This window comes from Cydia amplana, chromosome 1 (assembly GCF_948474715.1).
Source record: "Cydia amplana chromosome 1, ilCydAmpl1.1, whole genome shotgun sequence".
Classification (NCBI taxonomy): domain Eukaryota; kingdom Metazoa; phylum Arthropoda; class Insecta; order Lepidoptera; family Tortricidae; genus Cydia; species Cydia amplana.
The window spans coordinates 26512591-26539749 of record NC_086069.1 but is presented as its reverse complement, the minus strand read 5'-3'; the positions used below and the strand labels follow the sequence as shown (position 1 = coordinate 26539749).

The 27159-nt window shown below is 41.0% G+C and overlaps 1 protein-coding gene across 1 annotated transcript; it reads left to right on the top strand.

Annotated features, from left to right (window-relative positions):
* Positions 1–308: 308 nt before the first annotated feature.
* Positions 309–26503, top strand: LOC134651785 (ATP-binding cassette sub-family C member 10). The gene is made up of 23 exons (XM_063506895.1): positions 309–1102; positions 1304–1421; positions 2421–2579; positions 3292–3535; positions 4934–5198; positions 5952–6189; positions 6644–6792; positions 7616–7735; positions 9340–9522; positions 9969–10164; positions 10538–10660; positions 11256–11369; positions 12064–12243; positions 13326–13465; positions 13862–14347; positions 14523–14655; positions 15568–15741; positions 17088–17294; positions 18549–18676; positions 19703–19794; positions 20077–20271; positions 25419–25650; positions 26223–26503. Exons 1-23 carry the CDS (start codon positions 497–499, stop codon positions 26469–26471), a joined length of 4731 nt encoding a protein of 1576 aa, XP_063362965.1. The 5' UTR covers positions 309–496; the 3' UTR covers positions 26472–26503.
* The last annotated feature ends 656 nt before the right edge of the window (positions 26504–27159 follow it).

The window sequence follows — 27159 nt, the reverse complement described above, 5'->3', positions numbered from 1 at the left end:
AAAAAGAGCAAGAAAAGAGTGTTGATTAAATGTTGTTACTGAACGTACGCCATATTATACTTGGTCAACCAGATCTTGACAGTAGAAAAAGGCGGCAAATTTGAAAAATGTAGGCGCGAAGGGATATCGTCCCATAGAAAATTTGAATTTCGCGCCTTTTTTTACTGACAAGATTTGGTTGACCAGCTATAACTACATAGAGAAATCTGTTTGAGATACAGAAATAATCGTTTGAATATTACTATAAATTTCAGAACCTACTGTCATAATTTTATTGAGTCAGACTGTCAATGTGATGTGTATGTATGGGTTGACAAATAAATATTTTGCATTGATCGGGGATTCACTAATCGACAGAAAACTAGAAATCCAGATGCATATTACTCATAATTAGATCAACGTTAGCATAATAATTAGTCATAAATTGGAACAAGTTGTTGTATACTTGGGTAAATGACTTGGTGTGTTGGTGCTGAAACTGTTTATCTTGGCTGGAATGTTTTGGGACATACCATGGAGATGGGAAGATATGTGTGGAACGGCCGGGTTGCAGCCCTGGGATCACGCATCAAAGGACATGGGGCTGTGCTTCCAGCAGTTGTTTCTGCAAATTCCTCTATACTTCATCATTGCGGTCGTGTCGGGGTACTATATCGGCTACAGGAGGGATTGGGTGATAAGAGAAAAGTTGCAGGAGCGTGCAATAGTCCTCCGTAGTTTTGTTGTGCTGACTTTAGTTTTTATTCCCATAGTAGAACTGTATATTTTTATTACGAAAGTGGACTTTGTGTTGCTGCCTGTAGATTACTTTGTGGCTGGAGTATCATGCTTGTCTTGGCTGGTGCATTTTGGATATGTGTTATCTCTGAAGCACCGGCTAGGCTCGAGTTCCCGCGGGCCGTCAGTGCAGTTGTTCCTCTGGGGGCTGACGGTGGTGCTCAACGTGATATCTCTGCGTAGCTGTATCATTCTCGGAGGCCCTGTTGCCTTCTATGTTGCCACCCTGTGTTGCCATGTAGTGTACTTTATTACTCTGATACCATCAAGTGAATCCAGGCCTACTTACTACTCAGCCTGCCTGGTTGGATCACAACATGCTCATGTAAGTTTTTTTCAACTTTATGTATGTTAGTTGAATCTTAATGCATGGTTTTGCCAAATAATTATAGTTTTTAATGCATATCAGGGTTAATATTGACCCGTATTCATAAGATTCAAAGAAGATATATTATTTGAATAGATACATTGTTTTCATTAATAAATAAATATTTTTAGAAAACTAATTTATAATTTGATGTTACAGAATGAGTATACACCATTGTTGCCGCATATGGACGAGGGTGTCTTAGGCACGGCTATGCAAGGCAATGGCTGCATATCACAATTACTGTTTTTATGGGTGAATCCACTGCTAAAGAAAGGTAACTAACCATGTATTTAATTACACTTGTAGGTTTACATAAATTAAATCAGCCAGCTAAAAACATCTGTTGTGCAGGAAAATATGTATTTATTTGGCTAGTGTCACCCTACTCAAATTTGTTTATTCCTTTGTGTTGTAGCTTAGCTGTGCACCAAGTATACATTTTCAGAAAGTGATCACTTTTTTAACCAACTTCAAAAAAGAAGATTATAAAAACAACATTTTTTTTGTATGTTTGTTAAGATTTGCCTTGGCACCAACTTCAAACATATAAGTTGCTGGCACATATAAAAGGGAGGATGGTGGGGGGGGAGGCAATTAAAGTTGGTTTTACCTTTTTTTAAAGTAATTTTTTTAACAATGAGGTTGTCCATTACCTTATTGCTAAATGTATGTTTTATTTGTATTTTTATTAATTGTGCTCACATAAAGAATATCACACAAAGAATATACAGGGTGGATTTTCTTTTTGGGTCAGTGAGGGCAGCTACCAGATCCCGTGCTGCTACTAGAAAACGGGCTTAGAAGACCTTCCCTCAATTTCAAATTAATGAAGATTGGCTTTTACAGATTTTGGAAAAAACATACAGGATGCGAGAAAAAGGTCATTTTTGGTCATAGGCATACAAAAATAGCATGTGAAAAATAAAGGTTTTCATTTTCATACATATTGTATGGGAAAAGTTTTCCTTGATTTGTGGCTTTTATAGCCGGAATTTTTTTTCGGTTCCATACAAGTTTTTGATCCTCAATAGGAATGGGATCGATTGCCATCAAAAAAAAAGTTTGTCAAAAATTACCTTTTTCTCGCACCCTGTATGTTTTTTCCAAAATCTTGAAAAGCCAATCTTCATTCATTTGAAATCGACGGAAGGTCTTCTAAGACCGTTTTCTCGTAGCAGCACCGGATCTGGTAGCTGCCCTCACTGACCGAAAAAGAAAATCCACCCTGTAGTATCCTGTTTGAAATGGAAACTTATTTGGAAATTAATTCTAGGTTTTGACAAGAAACTGCAAGACCCAGAGGAACTATTTGACATCCCGGCAAAGTACCGGTGTGCTTATGTTGGGGCTAAGATGGACAGAGCACTGATTGGCAATGTAGACAACTACCAACAGTATGCCGAGATACCACATGAACCTTTTATCAGTTCAGGTGAGAAACAATTCAAACATTACAAAATATTAAATGCACACAAATATTTTCAAGCCAGTAATGTGAAAAAATAATTGATAAAGTCCAGTAAATTGTTGGCAGAAAGCTTCCAATAGATCTTCTCATCTAAGTGTTTTTCCTATTCAATTCTAAAGAATCCCTATAGACCTTGATTAGCTGATAAACAAATCAAGGTCTTCCAGGATATATATAGATAATGTAGACTTTTTCCTTAAATAACATTGAAGTAAACAAAATAATAATGACATAAATGTTTAGGTATTTTTATGGACTTACCTCAGTAAATATAATTACTCTAGGGCTGTATTGTGACTCACTAAAGTATCTATGGCAATCTATGCATTTATGTAAGTAAGCTAATAAAATATGTCTGAATGTGTTAAATTCAGTGCCGAAAACCCGACCATCGATCGGGTATTTTATGATTTCGTTAACAGGCCGGACAACCCGATAGTCGTATGACGAAATTTTTGTGGCCTGGCGCGGATGTCTTGTTTGCCTGGGTGGCAATGAATGTGTTAATTGCTTTGTTAGTAATATATTTACACTTAAGGCTATTTGCACCATCCACACTTGACGGGCTGATCATCGTCACACAGCAGTACGAAACTTTCCATAAAAAAATATTTAGGCAACTGACCCTTAGTGGAACCACTATTTTCGCGGTTCTATTCAAAACCTGGATTGGCAGGCTACGGCGCGCTGGGCGAATCGGCGCCGCAGTCGTCCACGCCGGTAACGCCGACGTCGCGCGTGCCGCTGCGCCGTCGCCGAAACGTGACTCTCCTCCGCGCACTGCACTCGTGCTTCGCGTACCAATTCTACAGCATCGGCGTGCTGAAGCTGGTGTCGGACATGGCGGGCTTCGCTGGCCCTATGCTGCTCAACAGGCTGGTCGCGTTCGTTGAGGATGAGAGCATTGATCAACATTATGGGTAAGACTTTATTTGCTATCCTCGTAAAGTTTCAAAGATTTATTTGTTCAACATAGGTAAGTCACAAGATATTAAATAAATGTTTCAGTATCACTATGTCGTGCCTAATTGGCATACAAATTCAATAAAAATACACACTCTAATCATAATATCACAGATAAACAATAATAGTCAAAACAGGGTTATCTCATGCAGTAAATCTTAATAGGTAATTAGAAAAATAATCTTAATATTATGTGATAATAGTGGTCAGGATCTGTTGTCAATACATTTTAATTTACAAATCAGTCAAAAATTCTGTTATAGAGTAGTACGCTTTCTCGGTAAGAAAAGCTTTTAGGTTTCTTTTAAAAACATTATTCTTGTCCTTACATGCTATTATATTCGCCGGTAACTTGTTATATATTTTGTGAGCCATTCCAAGTATGGTTTTTTGTAAAAATGCCGTTTTACTTGGTACTTTTTGCAAAGACTTCAGTTTGTTTTGTAGGCGAACACTTTTAAACTTACTAAATAGGTTGTGGTTTGTATTTACAAAATTGGCCATTTCGTATATATACAAACATGGCAATGTTACATACATTTTTAAGACTTTTAAATATGGTTCACATGGCTCACTTTCTTGGACCCCGCAAATCGTTCGTATGCATTTCTTCTGAGCCTTAAATACAAATTCTTTATTGCTGGAGTTTCGTTTCTCCAAAAAAGGATACCATAGCTTAAATTAAATTAGTTTAATAATAATAATAAATATTCTTTATTGCACCACAAAGAAAACAAAATTTAAAAACAGATTTACAATGTAGATAAAGGCAACAACAGGCGGTCTTATCGCTGTAAGCTGAGGCTGTAAGCGATCTCTTTCAGACAACCTTAGGGTAGCAGGTTATAAAGAACAGAAAAGTTTTTATAAACAGGTACTGCACGAATTAATTAGAGGAAGGTTTTAATGTGCATTATACAATCAATCATTGATTACCAATCTTATTTGAACCTTTTAGAAATCAAATAAAGTAGCACAAACAAACGAAATTCATTCCAATTTCCTATACAACAAGGTCCAAATCAAAAATAGGTCGCATCCTAAAGCATCCCAACGTCCGTTTTAGTAACCTTATCCTAAGAATTGGTAATCGTTTTTCTGCAAGTAATTGCCGTCTGATCATTAAGAAAACTCAGAAGGAAAACTAGAACTAATTGGGATTTGTCCATTACTACAGAATGTTTTCTAAATATCAAATAATACTTCTAGCTACACTAAATAAACTGACTGAGACTGACTGAATAGTACGTTCGTACGTTTCCGTGAAAATACGATGGAAAAAATTATCAACTACATATGTAATCCCTTTCAACTCCAACTGCGAAACCTTATGCATATATTCATCACATTTTCAGGTACATATACGCAGCAGGTCTCATGGCCTCCACCCTAATATCCACCATATTCAACGTGCACTTCAATTGGCTGATGTCTCTGATCGGCCTCAAGATGCGCGGCGCCATCGTCTCGACCATACTCCGCAAGACCCTGAGCGTGACGCCCACTGAGCTGAATAAGTCGTTTTCCGTTGGAGAGATTACCAATTTTATGTCCACGGATACGGATAGAATTGTGAATTCTTGCCCCAGTTTTCATGCTTTATGGAGTATTCCCTTGCAGGTATATATTTGTTTTGTTTTTTGTGTGGATAACAAATTCCTCTTGTTTTCATATTTTGACGTGAACGTAAAACACTGCACTATTTTGTGGTGTAAAAATATGATCGGTAATAAACTATATTACTTAGTGTATCATATCATATCATTTATTCAGTAATAGTCATACATTGTCATTTATTATTTACAATTCACTTAATAATATCTGCACTCTTTATATACAAAATTACTCGTTTTCGTTGTTTTTTAGTGTATTTACAGTTATGTTGAGTTATTAAAGCCTACGTAGTGCGTCCTTCAGTATCCGTCGTCAGACAAGCTTCATGGTACCATAACATTTCACTCTCACTTAGGTTACGCCAATATGATAAATTTCAGTTCTATCTTTAATTTGAAACTGGTGTAAATATTTGTGTTTATGATTTAAATAAAAGCTTGTAAAAAATTTACGTTGTCATATAGTTCGTTTTTTTAGCATTAGAAAAAAGGTAATATAAATATAAGTATCTTGAAATTTTTTATTGAAAAATGCTTTTTTAAAAATCAGTAACTATTACTTATGAAAGCAAAAGATTGTAAATAATCGTATAATATGATTTATAATTGTCACACATTTGCCGTGACTTAATTTTCAAAAGTGTTTTTCAATAAAAAGACACGTCAAGATCACAGTCTTTTTCTAATGCTAAAAAAACGAACGATAGAAAAGGGGTTTCTAAATTCAAATATATTTAAAATAAAATTTCTATTGTTCCAGCTCTTCATTACCCTATTCCTCCTGTACCAACAAGTGGGTATCTCCTTCCTGGCCGGCGTAGCCTTCTCAGTCCTGCTCATCCCCATAAACAAGCTCATCGCCAACAAGATCGGCCAGCTCAGCACGGAGCTGATGAAACACAAGGACTCCCGTGTTACTCTGATCAGTGATTTACTCCGCGGCATTAGGACCGTGAAAGTGCACGTTTGGGAGGACTACTTCATAAACAGAGTAACAGGTAACTAATAAATATTAAACTTGCGTATTTATTTACTTCTGTACAACAAAATCGGTCAATAAGAGCTGATGATACATAACGATTCCCGTGTTACTCTGATCAGACGGGGCATTAGAATCGTGAAAATGCATGATAGGGAGAACTCCTTCATAAACAGAGTAACAGGTAATTTTTTAACTATTGGTGTACTATTAAGGGCCGATTTTTCAAAAAAAACCGCGCCCTTTGTTGCGTAGAATAAGTACTTCCATATTCCACTTCACTTAGACATCATTTCCAGGATAAAAACTATCCTATGTCCTTTTCCGGGGCTCAAATTATACTAAAGTTTATCTAAATTGGTTCAGCGGTTTAAGCGTGAAGGTAACATTCGGACAGAGTTACTATAGTATTTAATATAGTAAAGACTCCCGTCCCACTTAAAAAAAAACACGACATATACTATTGTTGACAGAGTCCCGAACATTGGAGCTGAAGTACCTGCGCTGGCGCAAGTACCTGGACGCAATCTGCGTAGTGCTGTGGGCCACTACGCCTGTGCTCGTGTGCGCGCTCACGCTGGGCGTGCACGCGCTGCGCGGACAGCCGCTGTTAGCGCCCACCGTACGTATACGTACAACTACCAACTAGACTAGAGCTAAAGAAAAACCCAACAAGCGCGAGTCGGACTCGCCCACCGAGGGTTCCGTACTTTTTAGTATTTGTTGTTATAGCAGCAACAGTAATACATCATCTGTGAAAATTTTAACAGTCTATCACGGTTCATGAGATATAGCCTGGTGACAGACAAGGAGACGGACAGTAGTTTTAGTGATAGGGTCCCGTTTATAAATTTAAAATCACCCCATCTGTATTGTGCCGCGAGCGTAACAACTGTTCAGTGCGCAGTTTGATAACGTCAAATAAATTTTGACGCATAATGCAAACATTTTGTTTTAATAACCCAATCGACACCAATCACAACTTTTTTAGTAGCGGAAAATCGTGTATATTCAACATTGCAGTCGGGGTATATTTATGGAGATAGGATAACTATCAGTATATTATTTGAAACGTTTTTGGAAGTCATTTTTGTACTGAGAGATTAGTATTTACTCTATACTATACGTATTCCGTCGCCGGGCCCATCACGCCTGTCATGTAATTATATCTTGCACAACCATTAAATTGTTGTTTTATCAAATCCCCGTTCGTATAAAGACTAAGTGTAAGGCCTGATTGGACGCTCGAAGCGGAGCGTTCGGCGGGGCGTGCAGCGTGGCGTCGGGCTCACAAGTGATTTGAGCTGCGTGCACTAAGGCCGAAACAGCCGATGATCGCCGTTTGTCCCTCTATATGGCATAACGACTGATACGGACATCATCATCAACTGATTTAAATTAGCAGCCGTTTATGAAAAACGCCATAAATTTACAACATTTTCCAGGTGTTTACAACAGTGGCTCTAATCAACATGCTGATCGCGCCGCTGAACGCGTTCCCGTGGGTGCTGAACGGGCTTACGGAGGCCTGGGTCTCCATCAAGCGGATACAGAAACTCTTAGACGTGAGTAAAGATTATTATAGTTTGTCAAAGGACTCTGTCTCATTTCAAACATAGACAGAGAGTACGAGGGTAATTTGAGAAGTAACTTGTTTCGCCTATGTATAGATGGCGTTGGCGTCAACTCTGTATGTATTGATTTAGTTTAGTAATTAAACATATTTAATATGTGGCGTCATGTCATTTTTGGCAGGAGTTTGTCATTTGACAGTAGTTCAAACAAAACTGCTCTGAGTTACGCGGGAAAATGGAGAAAATTGGAACTCGTGGAGTTCTTCAGTTCTTGTTTTTGGAAGGCAAAACTGTGAAACAAATCCATGAAAGAATTTTACCTACGTTGGGTAGTTCGTCTCCTTCCTAGGGAACGGTTTGACTTTGGGTAAATGAGTTTAAGCGAGGCAGGACACGCATTAAAATTGCACCTTGCCCTGGAGCCCCGAAAACAGCACTTTTACCCGAAATCATCGATAAAATCCATGATTTAGTTTTAACCGACCGAAGATTGAAAATACGCGAATTAGCTGAAGCCACAAACATCTCTTCTGAGCGGGTGCATTTTATTTTACACGACGATTTGCACAAGAAAAAGCTTTGTGTAAGGTAAGTGCCGCGATTACTGCTGACTCCAGAACAAATGCGTATTCGCATGTGAACATCCGATGAAGATTTGCAAGTGTTTAAAAAAAATCCAACAGATTTTATTCGCCGTTTTGTCACTATGGATGAAACCTGGATCCACCACTACATCCCGGAGACGAAACATCAGTCGAAACAATGGGTTGTTGGTCATGGTGAGCCAACTCCAAAGAAAGCCATATGCATTCCGTCTGCTGAAAAGGTGATGGCGTCTGTGTTTTGGGACGCAAAGGGATACTTTTAATTGACTACCTGGCCAAGGGAAAATCTATAACTGGAGCATACTACGCATCACTTTTGGATCAGTTACAGGCAGCAATAGCTGAAAAACGTCCAGGTTTGGCAAAAAATAATGTGATGTTTCACCATGACAACGCTCCGTGCATTCAAGTCGTGTCGCTGCACAAAAATTGTCGTAGTTACGATTGGAACTTCTTACACACCCTGCTTATTCACCAGATTTGGCTTCGTCGGACTATCACCTCTTCCCGAAACTGAAAACATTTCTCTTAGGGCGAAATTTTAAGTCCGATGAGGAGGTTATACGGGAGGTCAATGCATATTTCGAGGCCCTTGAAGAGACGCACTTCCGTGAAGGCATAGAGATGTTGCAGACTCGTTGGGATAAGTGCGTAGAACTTCGGGGGGATTACGTAGAGAAATAAAATAAATACATTTGCAATATTATTATTTTTTGATATGAAACCAAGTTACTTCTCAAACAACCCTCGTATCTTTGTCTTACACTAGTACTAGCATCCAAAAGAAAAGGATGAGTATATAGTATTACAAATAAAGCATTCTGATTCTGATAGTTTTCCTGGTTCTTACTGACTGACAAATTGGTTTGACTGATATTTCATATTTATAGTTGAAGCGAAAAGCGGCAAGTTGAAAAAAGTGAGCGCCAGTAGATTCTTTTAATTTAGTCTTTGTATTTACATAAATGTCACCTAAAATATATGTTTTAGCTCCAAGACATGGACCCGGAGCGTTACTACGAAAAACTGAACACGAATCGCAACGAAGACAACATGTTCATGATCAACAACGCCACCTTCGCCTGGGCCAAGCCGGCCGAGCGCAGGATACCCCAGCCGAGTAGGAGAGGCAAGGGCAAGTCCAAGAAGAAACAGTCTAAGAGGAACATACAGGTAGTCTTATAATTTACTAGCGACCCGCCCCGGCTTCGCACGGGTTAACAAATTAGACATAAACCTTTCTCTTGAATCATTCTATCTATTAAAAAAAACCGCATCAAAATCCGTTGCGTAGTTTTAAAGATCTAAGCATACATAGGAACAGACAGCAGGAAGCGACTTTGTTTTGTACTATGTAGTGACAACGCACCTTCCGGAAATCGATAGTTTAAACTACGAAACAGCTATGTTGAGGGACCATATTGTGTGGACGACAAACTAAAACAGTAAAAAAAGGAGGTTCTCCATTTGTCGGAATGTTTTCACAGAAAGAAAGTATTTCTAAGGCCCAAGATACACTTGTAAGCTTTACTTACGGAAGTAGGGACACGTTATCTCATTCTAACAAATAGCTTTGTCCCTACTTAAGATGTTACTATACTTTCTATTCTTATATGCAGGCCAGCGATTCGTCAAACGAAGTGGTGGAACACAGCGAACCATTCATGCTGCACGACATATCGCTGGAGATCGAGCGAGGGGAGCTAATAGGCATCACAGGGAGCGTCGGCAGCGGGAAGACTTCACTCCTACACGCAATTATGGGGGACATGGTTAGGAAGAGTGGGGGTATACAGATCCCTGAGAGCCTCAACAGTGAGTATCCTTGATGGAGTCTGTGCGGAAAGAGAAGAGTCGTGGAATGTAAGGGAACCCATACATTCTACGACTTTTCTTTTTCCGCACAGACTCTAGATAATTGTATTATAGTAGAGTTGTGCCGTTATCGAGAACGTTCTCCGTTTCCTATGGGAAATATTTCAAGCGAAAATATTTCTCATACAAACCAGAGAATGTTTTCGTGAAAGGCACAACTCTATACATTAGTGTAATTTTTTGTGCCAAAACCAAGATCAACAGCTTGATCCGATTCAGTTAATTTACTACCTTTTTCGCAATTCAGTACTCGATCTAGTTAGCTATGTGTCGATAAAAAATATATTGGGCTAATTCTTATTTTAATTTTAAGGCTTTGGCTACGTGTCTCAGAAACCATGGTTGATACGGGGGACAATACGGGATAACATTTTATTCGGGAAGCCATACGACGAAACCAAATTCCAGGCAGTTGTGGAAGCTTGCGCTCTTACTGGTAAGTGAAAAACTATTACTGAGTGGTAAATTTAGGTATATGAGCCAAGTAAAGGACCATGTAGGAGCCGTGTCGTACCAGGACACTAAAGGGCTGGCTTCGGATCGACCAAGGTGGAGACAACTTCATCCCGCTGCACCGACAAGAGCCCAGCTCTTAAATTGAATGATGATGATGAAATTTAGGTACTTACCGTTTAGCCCAAACCCACTACAATTCGGAAGCTCCACGATCCGCGAAAATATTAACTACACTTAGTGCCAGTTGCACCATCCGTATTTGACAGACTGATCAACGTCACCCGGCGCGCCGCGGCGGTTTACTACGAAACTTTCTATACAATAAAATTTAGTGAACTCTTTAACGGTGACAAACAGTTTGGTGCAACCGACCCTTAGTTAGTTCTACCCCAGAAAAGATTATACTTTTGTAAGGCCCATTTGTGCTGCAAATCCTCAAATATTATATCATGTGTGATAGTCTTCGAGTGTAGGGTGTTATCGAATGGATTAGGTCGTTGTGTTTCGAAGTTTCGAAATATCTCGTCTGAAATAGGTGCTCATGGCTTGTCTTGTATAACCATGTATGTTGACAGAGGACCTGAACGTGCTGGGCTGGGGCGCGCACGTGGGCGAGGGCGGCTGCACGCTCAGCGGCGGCCAGCGCGCGCGCATCGCGCTGGCGCGAGCTGTTTATCAGGACAAGCAAGGTAATACAGTCCGTCAAGCTAAGTGTTCACAGACTTTGTCTTTAAAAAGTGTGGAAATGGCACTACAGTCTTTTATTTTCATAAACATTTTTATACTTTTATATTGGACTGCCAGACTGCTTATTCTGTGCAAATAAAATAAAAATTTAGCCTCGACCACTGAACTGGGGATTAGTCTTTTTTTCTATAGATCTCCCTTACATCTATTTTAGTTCGTAAAAAAATGGAACAGTATTTATTTTCGAGCTAGAAATGGATTTTCGCATTATATTTAAAGTATAAAAAACCGGCCAAGTGCGAGTCGGACTCGCGCACGGAGGGTTCCGCACCATCAACTAAAAATAGAGCAAAACAAGCAAAAAAACGGTCACCCATCCAAGTACTGACCCCGCCCGACGTTGCTTAACTTCGGTCAAAAATTATGTTGTATGGGAGCTCCACTTAAATCTTTATTTTATTCTGTTTTTAGTATTTGTTGTTATAGCGGCAACAGAAATACATCATCTGTGAAAATTTCAACTGTCTAGCTATCACGGTTCGTGAGATACAGCCTGGTGACAGACGGACGGACGGACGGACGGACGGACAGCGGAGTCTTAGTAATAGGGTCCCGTTTTTACCCTTTGGGTACGGAACCCTAAAAAAACAACAGCACATTTTTTTAAATTTGATTTCCTGTACATAATTGTTACAGTGTACCTACTAGACGACATATTCTCCGGCGTGGACACGCGCGTAGCTCAACACATAATGCAGCGCTGCGTGCTGGGCCTGCTGAAGCGAACAACACGAGTACTGGTGTCACCTTCGCCGCGCATACTCGCCCGCTGTACACGAACGGTGCTTGTGCATGACGGCCGCATACAGGCGCTGGGTGAGTACGTTACAGTGGCAGGGTCGCCATGTGTAAATGTTACAGTGTACCTATTATTCTCAACACATAATGCAGCACTGCGTGCTGGGCCTGCTAAAGCGAACAACACGAGTACTGGTGTCACCCTCGCCGCGCATACTCGCCCGCTGTACACGAACGGTGCTTGTGCATGACGGCCGCATACAGGCGCTGGGTGAGTACGTTACAGTGGCAGGGTCGCCATGTGTAAATGTTACAGTGTACCTATTATTCTCAACACATAATGCAGCACTGCGTGCTGGGCCTGCTAAAGCGAACAACACGAGTACTGGTGTCACCCTCGCCGCGCATACTCGCCCGCTGTACACGAACGGTGCTTGTGCATGACGGCCGCATACAGGCGCTGGGTGAGTACGTTACAGTGGCAGGGTCGCCATGTGTAAATGTTACAGTGTACCTATTATTCTCAACACATAATGCAGCACTGCGTGCTGGGCCTGCTAAAGCGAACAACACGAGTACTGGTGTCACCCTCGCCGCGCATACTCGCCCGCTGTACACGAACGGTGCTTGTGCATGACGGCCGCATACAGGCGCTGGGTGAGTACGTTATTAGAGCAGGGTCGCCATACTAACACAGCTAACCCTAATAAGGGTTAATATGCAATTTAAAGCTGGTAAATAACGTGAATACCTTCTTCAATAACTCGGCACGATTTTTTTGTATCTTTTCAACGATTCGCTATGATGAAGGTAGGGCTATTTGCGCTTCCATTTCTTTTAAAATTAAATCACACTAAGTTTTGTCATTTGATCTGTCTATGGAACACGGCCTTAGCGGCGCCATTTGCGTTGCACTATTATTATTTAATGTCACTACATGATATCGGAATATCCATAGTCTAATAAAACATGGTCTTCTCTTCCCAGAGTGACACAAGCCTACGTCACAATAACATTGCCACTTTATATAGCGCTATTGCATATTATTATATAGCGCTGTCGCATGATGACGTAGGCTTGTGTCAGTCACGTGGTCGGAAGAGAGTACCAGGCGGAGTATATTATTATACCATGGGAATATTATTGTTTTTTTTTATCAGGACCTCCGGAAGCGGTGCTAAGTGAGATCGAGGAGTACCTCCCTAGCGACACAGACGCGTTCGAAGAGGAGCCTCTTAAGGCCATCGCACCCGTACCGGACAATCAAGACAGTGTCAGTCGAAACAGTTTGGACGAGGATGTAAGTTCTATTCATTACCTTATGGACATAGAACGCAGTACGTTTTTGTATCGTTAATGCAGCGTTGCAAGTAAAGGAAACCGAATGTCGCTATACTCTTCTATCCTCCGCTGAAATAGAAGTTTACGCAAAAAGGCTGCACCAATCTTTTGGAACCGGGTTCCACTAAGACGCAACCAATATATTCTGTTATAATACTTTATTCTGTTTATGGTTAGGAATGAAATAAATGTATAAAAAGTTTGTATTCGTGAATTAATTAATTATTTTCCTTTGGAAATAAAATAAAAGCACGACAAGTTACATTTTGGTGCCGTGACCAGGATTATTATTGCCTCGTTTTAAGACTTATTTGGTTAGTAGTTTTTTGGCTTTTACATATATGTTGTATTCTAGGAAGCGATGTCGGAAGGCACGGTGGGCTGGTGGGTGCTAGGCCTGTACCTCCGCTCCGTCGGTTTCTTCCTCTCCGTGGCCATCATCCTCTCCCTCATCCTCATGCAGCTCTCGCAGAACTTCACCTTCGTGTGGCTCACCTTCTGGGTGCGCAACAAATCGCGCAACATCACCGAGACCACCGCCCACGAGAACACAACCGCTCTAGACCACGGATTTAACGCTATAGACACAGTTATTGACACGATAATGAATATGTCACAACAGTTTATCAGCCACTTGGACCGTAACGTAACCCAAACTATAAGACTTCAAGCGCCAGCGAATGTGACGCCGGGTTATGACGATGACTTCTATTTGGAAGTGTATTTTGGACTAGCGGGGTTAAATTTGTTGTTTACGGTGATGCGAGCGTTCCTGTTCGCTTACGGCGGCGTGCAAGCGGCCACTAGGATACATAAGATCCTTCTTAGAGTCGTGACAAAGGTAAGCATCCTACTAGTAAATAATAATTTATGATCATTTTTACGAATCAAGCAGATGTTTTTGTTTTTAGACACGAGGCCATTTTACTGAGTAAAACTATAGACTTCTTCTAATTTTTTAAATGTATAAATTTAATTTACATTGGTACATTTATCATTTTCTCCCATTGTTTTAGGCAAAAATAAAATTCTTCGACGTGACCCCGACGGGGCGGATTCTCAATCGCTTCTCATCTGACACGTATACAGTTGACGACTCGCTGCCATTTATTATGAACATATTTTTAGCTCAAGTATTCGGTTTAGTAGGTAAGTCAAAATCGGGTTATTACCATTAAGAGCCAACAGGAGTGGTCATTTCTCCATACAAACGTACTCGACTGTTTCCTCCGTGGGTTTTGAAGCTAGAGCAATGATTTTTTCAACACAGATTAATATTATCAATATCTGTGTCGGACCGTTTTGCTTTTTTTGATATTTTTGTTTTTAAAGGCGCTAGAGCCCTTCAAATATGGCCAAAATGGCCTAATTGACTATGCCGCAATGAGGGGACTGATATTCAAAACTGATATCAATTAGCCAAAAAAAGCAAAACGGTCCGACACAGATAATTTCATAATCATTTAGATTTCCAAATTTGGTTACGATTGGTTAAGTTTTGGAGGAGGAAACAGTCGAGTACGAAACCTCGATTTTTGAGATTTTTAAGCAGGATTTTTCGCCTTGTCCTTATCGCACTAGTTTTAGGAGCCGCTCCCGTTAGCGAGACGGGTATATTTACCTAAAATATTTAAATCTCAGCTCCTGTTTCGTCTTAAGCTCATTTTACTGTTTAACTCACGTATTTTTTGTCTTTACAAACTTGCGCGACATATATCGGAGAGCCTAGGTCTCCCATTCAAGCATTAACAGTACATGAGTAGCGGTCACATTGGCCGCGCAGCGTGATCGTTGGAGTTGGGTTGCGCGAGTGAACAAAAATATGATACCCTTTACCGCATATGAAGTCATATATGGCGGATATGATATTCAACTCTATTGACAGCTATTAAAGTTCAAATTTAAACATTTATTTTTTGTTAAACCGTAAAATTAGTATTACTCACGACAATTTAAATTTGACGGTTTTTTACCGTTTGGTTTTTTCAATAGGTCTTGTATTATGAAGTAAACTCTTCTAGTTTTAATTTAAAGTTCATTTTTTTATGTTTATCTACTCAGGGGCGGTGGCAGTGACAGTATACGGGCTTCCGTGGCTTCTAGCAGGCGTGGTTCCCGTGGCCTTCATCTACTACCGCTTGCAGCGTTTGTACCGCGTCACGTCTCGACAACTCAAGCGGCTGCAGAGCGTTACGCTATCACCCGTGTACGCACACTTCAACGATACGCTAGAAGGTATACAATTTCTCTGTTTTGAATGGCATATGGAAATCGTACATTTCTGAGTGCTTGAGATCAATTGATTGACCGAAGCGTAGCGAAGGTCTACGTTTTGACTCTGGCATTTTGCTTTTGTATGTCCGGATGTTCTCCTCTACAGGTCACAATTCTCAACCGATTCTTGTGAAATTTTGTGACCAGATTCTATGAGTAAATATTTTTTTTTGTCGATCCCGTTTTTGGAAATTTTCAAAAATGTAGGAGTTGTGATACCTTGCGCTTAAACGAATAGTCGTATCGATATCATAAGAGAATTTTCTTTTTGAGACATATTTACATAGTAACTGGCAAATAATGCAAAAAAATCGTATTGCTGGTTTAGGCGGTATTTAGATATTTACTTTGTACTCGAGAATGAGTAGCCGAATTTCATCAGCTTAGCTAAGAACTATTATGGCGCATTTTGCAAACAATCTCTTTTTTTGTTTGCACACAGAAAGCCTGGGTTTGATCCCCAGTAAGACAACTTTTTGTATTTTTTTTTGTCACTTAAACTTCGTATTTTTTTTAATAAATTAAAATCTTTGTATTGTTGATTGATCAAACCGCTGTGTGGCGCTGTCATCGTGCACGGTCCCAATAAGCTATGCTCGCGAGGTCTACAGCTCACAGAGCCACTAGTTATTTATACTGCTTTACATTCGCTAAGATAGATCAAATGCAGCGCGTTACATAAGGGCCATAGAACACACGCTCGACGCCGACATACATTTATTACTACTACTGTCCGTCTGTCTGTCCGTTCGTCCGTCCGTCTCTCATCAGGCTGTATCTCATGAACCGTGATAGATAGTTCAAAATTTTACAGATGATGTATTTCTGTTGCCGCTATAACAACGAATACTTAAAACAGAATAAAATAAATATTTAAGTGGGGCTCCCATACAACAATCGTGAATTTTTTGCCGTTTTTTGCCGTTGTTACGGAACCCTTCGTACGCGAGTCCGACTCGCATTTGTCCGGTTTTTCCTACTTATGAAGTACACAATATAAATAAATAAATAAATAAATATTATAGGGACATTCTTACACAAATTGACTAAGCCCCACGGTAAGCTCAAGAAGGCTTGTGTTGTGGGTACTCAGACAACGATATATATAATATATATAAATACTTAAATACATAGAAAACAACCATGACTCAGGAACAAATATCTGTGCTCATCACACAAATAAATGCCCTTACTGGGATTCGAACCCAGGACCGCGGCTTCACAGGCAGGGTCACTACCCACTAGGCCAGACCGGTCGTCAATATCTGCATACATACTTGTATGATCTCCGTAAATGGTCCCCGCAGGTTTATCGACGATCCGCGCGCTGGGGGCGGGGCCTCGCTGGGCTGCGCGCGGCGAGGAGCTGGTGGAGGCGTGGCAGCGCGCCGCGCTCTGTGGCGCCGCCGCCGCGCAGTGGCTCGCCCTGCGGCTGCAGGCGTGCGCCGGCGCCTGCGTGGCCGCTGCGGCGCTGCTGGCTGCTGCGCAACGGGCCACACACGCTTTAGACCCGGGTATGTCTTACCTAAAGTGTCATTCAATAGAACTTGCGAACTATGTAAACAAAAGTTAATAGCAGGGATCGGATACCGGTATTTTTTGTATGGGAACGGAAACGGTATTTTTTCGTTCTTTGCTAATTACTTCATTTCTTATTGAGCAATCTAATAATACGAAGTCGTAACCTAAAAACACAACTGAGTCCTACATTTCAAGTATAAAATAATTCGAAAAATATGGTTATTTCTAAGTTTTTGCAAAAAACCGGTTCCGATCCCTGGTTAATAGTGATTTGACATTTAGTGTCAATTTTAGTATGGCGGTTTGTTTACATAGTTAGCAAGTTCTATTGAATGACACTTTAGTGATGGCCTCTGTATTGAGATGTCAGGGGAGGCAGCTGGGCTTCTACTTTAACCGTTTGATCTATATACAGCACGCTACGCACCCCCAGAACCATCATCATCACAGGCCTTTGCGTCTATTGCAGACGATTTGTGCATTGCTGTTTAGACAACGGGTTTGGTGACTGTGGAGGCCGATACGTGTGCGGCACGACCTCCCACGTTTTTGGCAGAGATAGCTAATGCCAACTGAGATTCCAGTCCCGGTTTGCTTTATTATTATTTTTATTTATTAGAGATAAATCAAATCACAATTACATAAAATTTCGATCCAAAAGAATCTTTAAACCAGAATGGTTTGGCTTTCTGCGGCACCTGCCGCCCCAGAACCAAAGCATGTATTATCTTCCTGCGCGATGAATATAACCAACTTGCATCTGTCTAATTAATAAAGTGTGATGAAAAACGATGCTTCGTGCGACTTGGATTAAGTAAATTATCCGGCCCAAAAGAGAGCTCCCTCTCTTATATTATAATTTACTTGGTCCAAGTTTTAGGAGTGACTTATTAATAACTAGTTGTAAAAAAAGCTAAACGGAATTTTTAAATTTCTATTATCTACTTGACTTTGGCTCTAATTGTAATTTGAGAATAACATATTGAATACCGATACAGTGTATTATTTTCCGTGTAGGTCTGGTGGGTCTGGCAATCTATACAGTGTATTATTTTCCGTGTAGGTCTGGTGGGTCTGGCAATCTATACAGTGTATTATTTTCCGTGTAGGTCTGGTGGGTCTGGCAATCTATACAGTGTATTATTTTCCGTGTAGGTCTGGTGGGTCTGGCAATCTATACAGTGTATTATTTTCCGTGTAGGTCTGGTGGGTCTGGCAATCTATACAGTGTATTATTTTCCGTGTAGGTCTGGTGGGTCTGGCGATCTCGTACGCGCTGTCCTTGACATCCATGCTCAGCAACGTGCTCAACTCCTTCACCGAGACCGAGCGCGAGATGATCGCCGTCGAGCGCGTCGGCGAGTACATTACGCAGGTACAATAGGGATGTTGACACATACTGAATTTTATAACAAAATCTAGTAAAATAGATAGCAAACGAGCAATTTATCACAATAATGTGGATATTAAAATAAAATATTGAAAAATTACAAAAATACAGGACCTGAAAGTATCAAAATTTAAGTTTTTTTTTAACTTCCAAAAACGATAAAAGTAAGGGTACCATTCGATTCCTTACATTTCATCCAAAAAAATATTGTATAGCAACTATATACATAAACGCAATATTTCACCGACAAAAACGCAATTTTCTTGTTTTGTCCATACTACAACGTGGGCGATGACGTCACGGCCTCTGTTCGTTTTGTATAGGGCGTTTCGCGAGTGAAGTGCGACTGTCGGACTTTGACTACAATTTCTGACTTTTGTGTTACTTTAATGCAATGGGTCCCATATAGACATTTGATCCTAAAAACAAAACCGATCGATTGATACCACAAAAAAAATTAGTCATGTAGCCTATTACGGCTCATTTTGACAGCGCGCGAACTCGTATACGATTTTAGCTACATTGCAGACCATTGAGGTTACATCAATTCAGACGACCGATCAAATGACGCAATGTAATGAAACTCGCATGCGATTTTAGTTACATTGCATTGCAGACCATTGAGGTTACATCAATTCAGACAACCGATCAAATAACGCAATGTAATGAAACTTGCATACGAGTTCCCGCCTGCAAAATTACACCATAAAAATATTGTAGGACTATAAAAGCAACATATTATTTTTCAATTAAATTAGGGGTTTATAGACTTTTCGACCCGATGGCTACGCTTGTGTTTCAGCTAACTCGCTTCCTCGCGGGCGGGATTATATGACATTTATTTTACATGGTCTTTAGCGTTCTCGCATCCTTTACGCGGGTCAAAAGTAAGGGCTGGAGAGTCAGATCCGGCCTTCCGGCTGTGTTTGAATACTGTAATTACATCGAAATGCAATGTAATGTGTAATGCAATGTATAGAATAGAAGGTACAATAGTTTGTTTTTTCTTAGGTGGAGAGTGAGAAAATTGACGGAGAACCACCGCCTTACGGGTGGCCTTCGCAGGGCGTGGTCAGCTTCGAGGATGTCCATCTTAATTACAGGTAATTAATTTAAATCATTTTTTCCTTAGGTGTTTTTCGACTCAATAAATCTGAACAAACGTTAAAAAAATACTAGCGTGCACAAAACATTTTTTAAACAAAACTATACCATTTTGGTTTTTGGCACAGTCGGTTGGTTCAATTAATTAGCATCTTTTAAGCGAAGCGACTTAAGGTCTAATGAACTTTAGTGGGATAGGTACTTCATTCGAAGTTGATATCTTCGATAATATAGTTTGAATTGAAATGCCCTTTTCAATTGAGCAACTTGTGTTATTCCAGTCGCGACGGTCGCGGCGCGGCGTTGCGCGGCGTCACTTTCTCGAGCTACCCGGGCGAGAAGCTCGGCGTGGTGGGCCGCACCGGCGCCGGCAAGAGCTCGCTGCTGCACGCCGTGCTGCAGCTGGCTCCCACTACAGCAGGCCGCGTGGTGGTGGACGGCGTGCCCGTGCACACGCTGCAGCTGCACGCGCTCAGGTACAGAGAGGGGGGAGGCTGGTACACCGGCAAGAGCTCGCTGCTGCACGCCGTGCTGCAGCTGGCTCCCACTACAGCAGGCCGCGTGGTGGTGGACGGCGTGCCCGTGCACACGCTGCAGCTGCACGCGCTCAGGTACAGAGAGGGGGGAGGCTGGTACACCGGCAAGAGCTCGCTGCTGCACGCCGTGCTGCAGCTGGCTCCCACTACAGCAGGCCGCGTGGTGGTGGACGGCGTGCCCGTGCACACGCTGCAGCTGCACGCGCTCAGGTACAGAGAGGGGGGAGGCTGGTACACCGGCAAGAGCTCGCTGCTGCACGCCGTGCTGCAGCTGGCTCCCACTACAGCAGGCCGCGTGGTGGTGGACGGCGTGCCCGTGCACACGCTGCAGCTGCACGCGCTCAGGTACAGAAAGGGGGGAGGCTGGTACACCGGCAAGAGCTCGCTGCTGCACGCCGTGCTGCAGCTGGCTCCCACTACAGCCGGCCGCGTGGTGGTGGACGGCGTGCCCGTGCACACGCTGCAGCTGCACGCGCTCAGGTACAGAGAGGGGGGAGGCTGGTACACCGGCAAGAGCTCGCTGCTGCACGCCGTGCTGCAGCTGGCTCCCACTACAGCCGGCCGCGTGGTGGTGGACGGCGTGCCCGTGCACACGCTGCAGCTGCACGCGCTCAGGTACAGAGAGGGGGGAGGCTGGTACACCGGCAAGAGCTCGCTGCTGCACGCCGTGCTGCAGCTGGCTCCCACTACAGCCGGCCGCGTGGTGGTGGACGGCGTGCCCGTGCACACGCTGCAGCTGCACGCGCTCAGGTGCAGTAGCTGTATTATTTCCTGTATTAAGGTGCACACCACACAGCACACAAAAGTACACTCACACACAGCACAGTAAACAGCACAGTAAAGAGTACTGTATTGTGGACAGTATGTCACGGGAGTTCTTTCATTTCCGCTTCGTGCAAAAATAGGGCCAGGCCAAGTAGGTATTTAAGGCAAAAGCGTGAATATCAGTGTTTTAGAGGGAACTCGTTTACATACATTTTCGTAATACTTGCTCTGGCTTTCCTCAGGTGGAATATTTCATTTGGGGTTCTCTTGGAATGTGAATTTTTGTCAATTTAATTCCAAATTTATATTAAAATCGGTCTGCCTACCACTATAGTTCGTTTTTTTAGCATTAGAAAGAACTTGAAAGAAGGTAAGCGATTTTGACATGTCTTTTAATTGAAAAACACTTTTTAAAAATCAATAACTATTACTTATGAAAGCAGAAGACTATAAAAGATCGTATTAGATTCATAATTGTTACATATTTACCGTAACTTATTTTTAATAGTTATTTGTACAACAAGAGATCAAAGTTTGATATTTCATCGAGTGCTTATTTTGAGTCCCGTGCAAGCGAAAGATTATATAAGCGAAAGATTCTATACTCGCTACGCTCGTGAATCTAATTTAGAATCTTGAGCGTAGTAAGGGATTCAAAAGCGCACGAGATGTAAATAACTTTGATCTCGTGTAGTACACAACATTTTTCACCTCAGCAGTGAGAACATATTAGAGAACCCGAAAAATGTATTCCTTCTTCATCACTTACCTCTATTCACTCATGTTTTCTTAAGATATACCAACAATTAAATTTTCACCTCAGCAGCTCGAACCCTTGGTACTTTGCTACTTAAAAACAGTGATCAAAATCGCATTTTGCTCACTGAGTGAGCAAAATCGCATTTTGCTCATTTTGTCTCACTCAGTGAGCAAAATGTGATTTTGCTCACTGTTTTTAAGTAGCAACGTACCCTTGTTCGAGCTGCTGAGGTGAATAATGTATTTTTCAATTAAAAGACACATGAAGATTGTTTACCAAAGGGTGTAGCAGGATAAGCCTTCAAAAATTGCCCCCAAAGCTTTGAGTTCAAAACTACTACCAGTTGATGCCCCGTCAAATGAAAATAATCCACACCAATTTTTAACCCTCTACTGCCGCCTGGAACCCCGTGACATTCATTTAACCCTAAAAAGTTTTTATTTTTTTTCTCAAAAAGTATAAAACGGACAATTATGAAATTTTTCATAAATGTTGATGTCATCTATACAAACTATCAAAAAAAAAACTAACTCTCTACTTACTTATTTTCCTAGAAAAAAACCTAAATAAAAAAATAAAACACCCTGTATATCAGTTCAAGCTCGTCGTACTATCACCATTTTTGTACTAATTATTAACCAACTACCTATCTACATAATATATAAGTTTCATGTAAATAACAAAGGTGGAACAGTGTGAAAATATAAGTATTGTTCAGTACGTACCATGTATGTAACACGCTTACCAAACGTTGACGACACTAGTAAAAGATATCGGCCCGCCAACCGGGAAGCCATCCGTAATCATTTTTTTTTTGTTAATTTGAAATGGAGGACAAATGAAACTCATTAATACTTATTCGAACAAGTGTTTCTGTTTATTTTACTTTATTGTTTTGTAAAAAGGTACTACGTAATTGAGTTACTTAGCATTTTATGTAAGTTCTTGAGTCCTGCAAGCGAAATAAATTAAAAAAAATGGCCCTCGGCCGTGATGCTGGCCGTGTTCGATTTTCAAATATTTTTTTCGTAATTAACAAAAAAAAAAATGATTACGGATGGCTTCCCGGTTGGCGGGCCGATATCTTTTACTAGTGTCGTCAACGTTTGGTAAGCGTGTTACATACATGGTACGTACTGAACAATACTTATATTTTCACACTGTTCCACCTTTGTTATTTACATGAAACTTATATATTATGTAGATAGGTAGTTGGTTAATAATTAGTACAAAAATGGTGATAGTACGACGAGCTTGAACTGATATACAGGGTGTTTTATTTTTTTATTTAGGTTTTTTTCTAGGAAAATAAGTAAGTAGAGAGTTAGTTTTTTTTTTGATAGTTTGTATAGATGACATCAACATTTATGAAAAATTTCATAATTGTCCGTTTTATACTTTTTGAGAAAAAAAAAAAAACTTTTTAGGGTTAAATGAATGTCACGGGGTTCCAGGCGGCAGTAGAGGGTTAAAAATTGGTGTGGATTATTTTCATTTGACGGGGCATCAACTGGTAGTAGTTTTGAACTCAAAGCTTTGGGGGCAATTTTTGAAGGCTTATCCTGCTACACCCTTTCTAATGCTAAAAAAAACGAAGTATAGAAGGCATTACATAACGTTTACTTTTAATCTATCTATATATATAAATGCACGTGTCCTGACTGATTGACTGACTGACTGACTGACTGACTGACTGACTCATCAACGCAGAGCCGAAACTACAAATGCTAGAAAGTTGAAATTTGGACACTAGGTTGCATTTATAAAATGTATAAGAGCTAAGAAGCGATTTTGAGAAATTCAACCCCTAAGGGGGTTAAAAAGGGGATGAAAGTTTGTATGGGGTTCAAGTTTTATTTTGAGCTAGGAAATTGAAACTTCGTAAAAAGATATATTATTAAAATACACGAAAACTAATTTCAGCGTTTTTGAAAATTCATCCCCTAGGGTGGTGAAAAAGGGGTTGAAAGTTTGTATGGAGATCAAACATTTTTTTGAGCGCGGGACTTGAATCTTTGTACAAAGGCATATTATTAGAAAATAAGAAAAGCTTTTTTCAGCGTTTTTAAAAATTCATCCCCTAACAGGGTTAAAAAGGGGTTGAAAGATGGAATCCACTACAAATTCTTTGAAACTTCTTATAAAGGCATAACATAAGATAGCAAAATAACATTATTTGAACGTTATTAAAATTTCAACCCCTTGGGGGGGTGAAAAAGGGGATGAAAGTTTGTCTTGGGGTACACATTTTATTTTAAGCCAGGACCTTGAAACTTTGCGAAAAGGTATTAAATTATAAAACAAGAAAAATAATTTCAGCATTTTTAAAAATTCACCCTCAAGGTGGTGAAAAAGGGGTTGAAAGTTTGTATGGAGATCAAATATTTTTGAGAGTGCGGGACTTGAATCTTTGTATAAAGCCATATTATTAGAACTAAAGAAAAATAATTTCAGCGTTTTTAAAAATTCACCCCCCAAAGTGGTGAAAAAGGGGTTGAAAGTTTGTATGGAGATCAAATATTTTTGAGAGTGCGGGACTTGAATCTTTGTATAAAGCCGTATTATTAGAACTCAAGAAAAATAATTTCAGCGTTTTTAAAAATTCACCCCCCAAGGTGGTGAAAAAGGGGTTGAAAGTTTGTATGGAGATCAAATATATTTGAGCGTGCGGGACTTGAATCTTTCTATAAAGCCGTATTATTAGAAATCAAGAAAAATAATTTCAGCGTTTTTAAAAATTCATCCCCTAAGCTGGTGAGAAAAAGGGTTGAAAGTTTGTATGGAGATCAAATATTTTTAAAAGTGCGGGACTTGAATCTTTGTATAAAGCCATATTATTAGAACTCAAGAAAAATAATTTCAGCGTTTTTAAAAATTCATCCCTCAAGGTGGTGAAAAAGGGGTTGAAAGTTTGGATGGAGATCAAATGTTTTTAAGAGTGCGGGACTTGAATCTTTGTATAAAGTCATATTATTAGAAGTCAAGAAAAATAATTACAGCATTTTCAAAAATTCATCCCCCAAGGGGGTGAAAGAGGGGTTGAAAGTTTGTATACAGATCAAATATTTTTGAGAGTGCGGGACTTGAATCTTTGTATAAAGCCATATTATTAGAACTTAAGAAAAGTAATTTCAGCGTTTTTTTTAAATTCGTCCCTTTAAGGGTTAAAGTTAAAAAGGGGTTGAAAGATTGTTTAAATTTTATTTTAAGCTAGGAACTTCAAGCTTCGTAAATAGGTAGTTACGTAGTAGGTTTTATTAAATAGTGGACTTGAAAATCTTCTGGGGGTTGAGAGGGATTACTTATTATCGAGAACAATTTTATTCAGTTTGGGGCTTGAAACTTCGTAGCCAGGTTGTGAAAGACAAATCTAATAATTAAGTTGTATAATACTTAACAAATGATTAACCGTCCCTACTGCTATCTTTTGCTGCATAATGTTCTAAGCTAATGTAGAATATATAACCACTAATATACAAATCCACGCGTACGAAGTCGCGGGCAACAGCTAGTATACGTATACGTAATCTTTAAATTACATAATATTCCGTTCGTTTCCCAGGTCTCGGATAGGCATGATCCCGCAGGAACCCTTCATCTTCACGGGCAGCGTCCGCGAGAACGTGGACCCGCTCCGCCAGCACTCGGACCCCGAGTTGTGGCGCGCCCTGGAGCGCTGCGGGGCTGAACATACCCTGCGTGCGCGCGGAGGGTTGGCTGCTCCCGCCGCGCAGTTGTCCAGGGGTCTAGCACAGTTGCTGTGCCTTGCGAGAGCGCTGCTGCAGAGAGCTAAGGTTACTTGTAAACCGGTACTAATGGGTCCCACATCAAACCGCGGCAAACCTCGACGGCGTTGGCGAGATGACCTTGACGCCTTTGACAGGAACTGGTGGGAGACGAGTCAAGATTGGGATACATGGAAAGGGAGGAGGGAGGCCTTTGCCCACCAAATAAATAAATTAGTGTAGAAATATGGTGGTCTAGAACTATGCGGGGCCTAAGATACCTTGCGGGCGAGGGGAGGGTTGGTCGCACCCGCCGCGTAGCTGTCACGTGATTTGGCGTCACTACTGTGCCTTGCCTAGGCACAGCTAAACAGCTAACGTTAGTTCCACTTCGATAGTCATGATGCGAAGATATAACATGATAGAACGATGTGGGGCTGAAGATACCATATTGGCGCGTTAGATGGCAAGCTTCGGTAGTTCAAATTCGAATACCTACCTGGCTAGCAGAGGACTATGATATCGAAAGATAAAAAATAATAACCATTTTACATCATATCAGCTGAAAGACATCCACCATTTAGGCTTTGCCTGCGTTAGTCATCAGTCTATTTGGGATCTAAAATCCAATTTAATTTCAGATAGTCCTAATAGACGAAGCGACAGCGAACCTCGACCAGGAAACCGAGCGTCTCATCCTGGACACGATCCGCAGCGCGTTCGGCGGCTCCACCGTGCTGCTGGTCGCGCACCGCGTGCTCGGCGTGCTCGAGTGCTCGAGGGTGCTCGTCATGGGCGGCGGGAGGCTGCTCGAGTTCGACACGCCCACCGAGTTGCTCGCGGACCCCACCTCGCAGTTGTACGCGTTGGTGCATGCTCACGACCAGTGACCGATCTCTTTAATCGTTGCTAATGTTTAAATAGTAGTAGGGTTAGTCTATGCCGCGCGCGTGAAAATACAGAAACAAAACACAAAAACAACATTTAACATCGGTTGATCTGTCTTTGATATGAAACGCTAACGCAAGTCTGATTGTTAATAGATGATCGGTGAGCTCTAGTGCTCGTCATGGGCGGCGGGAGGTTGCTCGAGTTCGACACGCCCACCGAGTTGCTCGCGGACCCCACCTCGCAGTTGTACGCGTTGGTGCATGCTCACGACCAGTGACCGATCTCTTTAACCGTTGCTAATGTTTAAATAGTAGTAGGGTTAACCAGTTGCACCATCCGCACTTGACAGACTAATCAACGTACCCGGCGCGCTGCGGCGGTTTACTATGAAACTTTCCATACAATAAAATTTAGCGAACCCTTTAACGATGACAAACAGTTTGGTGCAACCGACCAGTCTATGCCGCGCGTGTAAAAATACATAAACAAAACACAAAAACAAGATTTAACATCGGTTGATCTGTCTTTGATATGAAACGCTAACGCAAGTCTGATTATTAATGGATGATCGGTGAGCTCTAGTGCTCGTCATGTGCTAGAGTTTGACATGCCGACAGAGTCGTTTGCGAACTCAACGTTGCAGTCACAACCAAACCAACCAGTGAAATCGAAGATTGAATTAAACTC